The sequence below is a fragment of the Pan troglodytes genome, chromosome 7, assembly GCF_028858775.2.
Source record: "Pan troglodytes isolate AG18354 chromosome 7, NHGRI_mPanTro3-v2.0_pri, whole genome shotgun sequence".
NCBI lineage: Eukaryota > Metazoa > Chordata > Mammalia > Primates > Hominidae > Pan > Pan troglodytes.
The window spans coordinates 129,264,767-129,271,117 of record NC_072405.2 but is presented as its reverse complement, the minus strand read 5'-3'; the positions used below and the strand labels follow the sequence as shown (position 1 = coordinate 129,271,117).

Below are 6,351 nucleotides of genomic sequence, written 5' to 3'. Positions count from 1 at the left end.
ATTTTACATGCATTACTTTATTTAATGCTCATAATTAGTGATTACCATCATTTATATAATTGTTTTTTAAACGCTCCCATTTTCTTTCTCTTACGTTTCTGCAATATCAGTGTATTTTTATCTTATAGATGAGGCTTAGGGAGACGTAAACCTTTCCCAGGGTTAACACTGAAGGACTCAGTTATTGATTAGTTTTCTCCAAGGTCTGACACCCACATATTGGCATCATTTTATGTTCTGAGAAAAACACCTTCAAATAATATCCTAGACAAACATTACTCTAACAAAAACAATAATACTGCTATTTATATTGTGTTTCACTATTAACACTTGGATTGACTTGAGTCCCATGGCAAGTCTAAGTGTTGATATCTCAGGTTGCAGATGTCAAAACTACAATTCAAAATACAAGGAGTGATTTGGAGTCATACAATTTTGTCCACACTCACTGAGCTACATTTATTCACTAGTTCACTTAAGAAACCAGCATGCTGTTACATTCTGGCCCTTGAGGGACAAAGCTGAATGACACCCCGTCTTCTGTAATTTGCAGCATGGAACAGTCTATGGATCCACTTTGAACTCGTGGTGGAAGGATGTCCCTTGGAAGGGGCAGATGCTCTGATCCTGGTAAGCCATCCTTGCTCCCCAGGGGTCCCCTCTCCTGATTCTTCACCTTCCTTCCCTTGAATCTGATGAAAGGCAGTATTTGCCCTTCTCTGGAGACATATAACTTGAACACTTGGCCCTGATGGGGAAGCAGCTCTGCAGGGACTTTTTCAGCCATCTGTAAACAATTTCAGTGGCAACCCGCGAACTGTAATCCATGAATGGGACTACACTTTACAAGTCATCAAGTCTAACTTCCAGACCAGGGAATTGATGGGGGAGACAGTGAACCCTAGAGCAAAGTGCCAAACTTCTGTCAATAGCTTGAGGCTAGTGGAAAGACCTCGAGGAGGCGACTCCAGAAGTTCAGCGCGTAGGAAGCTCCGATACCAATAGCCCTTTGATGATAGTGGGGTTGGTGAAGGAAACAGTGCTCCGCAAGGTTATCCCTGCCCCAGGCAGTCCAATTTTCACTCTGCAGATTCTCTCTGGCTCTAACTACCCCAGATAACAAGGAGTGAATGCAGAATAGCACGGGCTTTAGGGCCAATCAGACATTAGTTAGAAAAATCCTACTACATGGTTTATGTAAACTTGAAGATGAATGATTGCGAACTCCCCGAAAAGGGCTCAGACAATGCCATGCATAAAGAGGGGCCCTGTAATTTGAGGTTTCAGAACCCGAAGTGAAGGGGTCAGGCAGCCGGGTACGGCGGAAACTCACAGCTTTCGCCCAGCGAGAGGACAAAGGTCTGGGACACACTCCAACTGCGTCCGGATCTTGGCTGAATCGGACTCTCAGGGTGGAGGAGACACAAGCACAGCAGCTGCCCAGCGTGTGCCCAGCCCTCCCACCGCTGGTCCCGGCTGCCAGGAGGCTGGCCGCTGGCGGGAAGGGGCCGGGAAACCTCAGAGCCCCGCGGAGACAGCAGCCGCCTTGTTCCTCAGCCCGGTGGCTTTTTTTTCCCCTGCTCTCCCAGGGGCCAGACACCACCGCCCCACCCCTCACGCCCCACCTCCCTGGGGGATCCTTTCCGCCCCAGCCCTGAAAGCGTTAACCCTGGAGCTTTCCGCACACCCCCCGACCGCTCCCGCCCAAGCTTCCTAAAAAAGAAAGGTGCAAAGTTTGGTCCAGGATAGAAAAATGACTGATCAAAGGCAGGCGATACTTCCTGTTGCCGGGACGCTATATATAACGTGATGAGCGCACGGGCTGCGGAGACGCACCGGAGCGCTCGCCCAGCCGCCGCCTCCAAGCCCCTGAGGTTTCCGGGGACCACAATGAACAAGTTGCTGTGCTGCGCGCTCGTGGTAAGTCCCTGGGCCAGCCGACGGGTGCCCGGCGCCTGGGGAGGCTGCTGCCACCTGGTCTCCCAACCTCCCAGCGGACCGGCGGGGAGAAGTCTCCACTCGCTCCCTCCCAGGAGAGGCTTGGGGTTAGGCTGGAGCAGGAAACCGCTTTCAAGTTATGCCATGCTTCCCCTAGGGTGTCCTTTTACGCTGCAAAGTTCTTGCTGACTTTATGGAAGACAGCAAGAGAGAGACAGACAGCGAGAGAGAGGGAGAGAGAGAAACTTGTTTGAAAGTTTTAGTCATTAACCTTCTGTCTTCATCTCAGAATATTAACGCCCTCATGTAGTCCATATTATCTTTGCTTAATGAACTTGAACTTTTATTATTAGTGGCAAAGAAGTGGTCCCTTAGATTCAGAGTAAGTTGGAAGAAGACGTTAGTCTTCTTAAAACCATTATAATTAGAATATGACATGATAGATTTTTCTAATGCAAATATTATGGGAAATTTTGAATAATTAGGAGAAAAGATCTCTCACACACACACTTCTTAACTGTGTAATGTTTTAATAAAATTTTATTGTTAAAATTATTTCACTTCTCAACTTCAATATACTGTGGAGAATATTGGCAGTATGTTATGTTCTAAAACATATCTAAAGAATTGAAGTTCACTAAATAGGGCTAAAAATTGTGTTTAAAATGTTATTTGGAAAAGAAAGGAATCTCTGTGACTTAGCTTTTTTTTTAAGCTTAGGTTTTGATCAAGTTAATAAGATTTGCATGTAGGTTTTTCTATGACCAATGACTTATTTTCTCTATGACACTAGAGTGTAGAGTACATCAAGATATGAATCAGACATTTATGCAAGGCTAGGAAAAGCCATATTTAAGCCACATATGTGTTTTGGATGTGTTTGAGTAAATGTTTGAATTTCAACCTCCAACCCACAAATAATGAATAGAAGGCTAGGTAGTCTTCTACTTAGTTCCTAGGATACAGAAACATAAATAAGTAAATAAATAGTAAAGACACTAAAGAACAGGTAAGTTGGATAGGAATCTACCCATAAGTATGTTAAAATATATATGTATGTATGTGTGTGTGTGTATAACTTCATCGCTAGAGATACTATGGAGTGCTTTTAAAAAAGTAAACCTTTATTAAAATATAACACATAGAGAATTGTGCAAGTGGTAAGTGCCTAATGCAGTTTTTCTAAGTGAGCACTTGTGAGCTAGCACACAGATCAAGATTTATATTATCGGCACCTCGAGAGCTTCCATCACTACTGTGTCTATGGCCAGAACAATCAGTATTCTGATTTGAACAACATAGATGAATTTTGCTTGTATTTGAACTTCCTATAAATGGAACTTATTCAATTTTTTGCATTTGACTTCTTTCACTGAAAGTTCTGTTGTGAGATTCATCTCTACTGTAGGATATAGAAAAATTTGTCCATTGTCATTGCTGTATGGTATTCCATTGTATGGACACACCACAATTGATTTAATCATCCTAGTTTTGGGCTAGTATAAATAACGCTGCTGTTAATATGGGGACATTTTTATTCTTCCTAGCCCTTTTTATTTTGTCAAAGATTTAATTAATAATAAACATACTAGCAATGAGTTAAATTTCAGGGTTTCCACTAAATAATATAAGTTTCTATTTAGAAGTATCCATAAATTTAAATAGTAAAATATTTTTATATGTGGTCTGTACAGGAAGATAGACAAACGTGTAGATAATACTAATTTTAGATGATACAGCATTATCAGAAGAGAAGACTTCGTATATGTCTTGAACACAGTAAATACTTCATATAGGAAGAATTTTGCTTCCCCTTTCTTTAGCTTCTGAGACTTACTTTATTTTGAAAATGATTGCAAATGGACACTTTGTATTTACACATAGAGTCCAGATGCCCTTTTGTAAAACCAAGGTGCCACTGTAGGAACTAGAAGCACCACAGATATTTATTTCTTTATAATGGGCATTCCACTGGCACTAGGCATCAGGACAGTGTGAAAAGCAAGATAGACACTATTCCTTTCACCATGGACCCATAGTCTAATGGAGAAAGCAGATATTGGGCAAGTAATTGTGTATATAGAGTTGCAAAAAAGAAACTACTGGGTGACTTGGGAATATAAAAGATTCTGCCATATAGCACCTTATAATGGAAGCTGCTAGTGCAGTGTTACCATGTGGACCAAAAATCAAATACCAGTACCACCACTTACCTGAGAAATGACTGTGGCCAAGTTACTTCTTGAGTTTTAGTTTTGTCTTCTATAAAATGATAATAATGATATGCATATATCCAAGATGCCCACATAAAGTTTCTGCTTCATATCAACACTAGCTCCTAGCACGATGCTCACAGATAACTAACTTTAGGACAATCTAGAGCCAAGTGAATTATGTAAACGAAGTGCTGATGATACTCAGAGGAGGGAGAGATGGCCATCTACCATCATCCTGGAGGAGGGGTATGATGTTTCATTGTTGGAGATTTAAAATCAGGCATCTTGGACCAAAGAAGTGAGACAAGGCAAGATTGTGTAGCAAAATAGAATTCTAGATTCTTTTTGTGAGTGCAAAGGGTATGCTGGTAGGCAAGCAGGGAAGGAGGTAGGGATGGGATGTTGTCATTAGTACTAATGTCATAGACATGGGCTTTCCTGGAATGTTCCTTAATGCAGTTAAGCAGAGGCCTGCTCTGCTTCACTCAGGCTTAGGTTTTAACTGATGGCTGAAACTTCCCATCATGTAGTATCGGAACCATCCATTGAAATTCTCAAAGCTAAGTTCTGAATTAATGTTATGATACTAGGAGTTGGGGTGGAAAAGTGGGCAGGGAGGGGTAGATTTATTTTTTTCTCAGGAAAAATGTCTGGTCTGTCTGTTTTCCTGTAGAATAATGCCTTTGGGGGCTTTTTGTTGTTTTATTGTTATTTTGGTTTCCTCTCCCTCCCCCTAGTGGTTAAGTTTTTTTTGTTTGTTTGTTTGTTTTTTTGTTTGTTTTGTTTTAAGAGAATGAATACTCTGAAGTTTCTAGGAAAATCTGACATACCCTCAATCCAAAACAGTCCTGATCCCTGTCCGTAGCAATGTTCCTGGCCCGGGTCACCTAGCAACCTCCAGCACAATTTCTAATTTCGATCTAGTTTCAAATTTTACTTCTTAAGCTGAAACTACAGCTGTGAAATTCCATTGATTGAGGAAGTAAGCGTTCTGCACCCGATGGTTTATCCGGTTAGTTCTAGAAGGAGAGCTATGGCAGTGCTGATCAAAAGGAACTAAACACACACTCAGGTATTTTTGCTCTCCTAGCCACTAACTTGCCTGCTGGGTTTTGCTCTTGGCAACCCTCAGCCCCCCACTGCTGGCATGTTCCATTTGTGTGAAAGCTTTTTGTAAAAAGCATTATTTTCTCTAGCATCTCATTAACCGATAGCATTTCCTTTAGTTTGAGTTTCTCCTTTGCAGCCAAAAAAGAAAAAGAAAAAAAAAAAAAAGGCTGGGGAATATATTGAAGGGAAACAGTGATCTTACAAAAATTTGTTTGCATTAAAGCCTTGACTGATGATGTCTAGCTGCTCCTTATGTTGCTACAATGGAGCAGAGATGCCAAAATTATCAGGATATTTGTATGGTTTACCCTGTAGGGCAGTAGTTCTCAATTATAACAGATTTCTTTCATGCACTTTTACAATTAATCCTTTGAAACAACCTCCTTGCTCTCCTGAAATGAAATTCAGAGTGCATATATTTTACCTACACATATAATTTTAAAAAATCAATATACTGTCATAACTATATTATAAAGAAGTAATAAAAAGAAAGTAATTTATAATAAAATAGGCTTCACTTGAAGACTTAAAGAAGTAGTGATATGCTGACATCTTTTTGTAAAATTGCCATAAACACACCACTAGGAATAAAGACTGGGGAACACGTGTAATATTGGTGACTCAAAAACATGGTTAGCATTGGCTTTGGTGCTATGATTTTCTGAAATGGTGAACAAATGTTGCTAGAGTTTTAAACAGAACAAATTTTAATAATCTTCTATCAAATTTATCTTGTTAAATTCCTGAAAAATTAAGTATGTATAACAATTATGCAAAAAGCACTTTGTGTGTGTATATAAAATGGAGTTCTGATCTAGACTCAGATAATAGATTTTTTTACTTAGATTTCTTATATCAGTGGTCAATAGGACATGAATGTGTGTGGGACGTGGGATTATTCTTTATTGTTCAGGATGTCCAGCAGCATACAGTCATTGTGACCGGAGAAATGCCCCCACAGATTCCTAGAACTTCTCCTAAGGGATAGCACCACCTCTGTGGCAAAGTATGGGCTCTTTGCAAGCACAGATTTTCATCTTGTTCATTTGTAGCCCCAAGGTCTCCATAATGCATGACAATAAGGTGT

General features: G+C 40.5%; 1 protein-coding gene across 1 annotated transcript in view; it reads left to right on the top strand.

Annotated features, from left to right (window-relative positions):
- The first annotated feature begins 1,396 nt into the window (after positions 1 to 1,396).
- Positions 1,397 to 6,351, top strand: part of TNFRSF11B (TNF receptor superfamily member 11b) — a 28,791-nt gene continuing 23,836 nt past the window's right edge. The window contains exon 1 of the mRNA XM_519921.8: positions 1,397 to 1,920. Within this exon, the coding sequence (XP_519921.2) occupies positions 1,810 to 1,920 (111 nt within the window). The 5' untranslated portion in view covers positions 1,397 to 1,809. The remainder of the gene's footprint in view (positions 1,921 to 6,351) is intronic.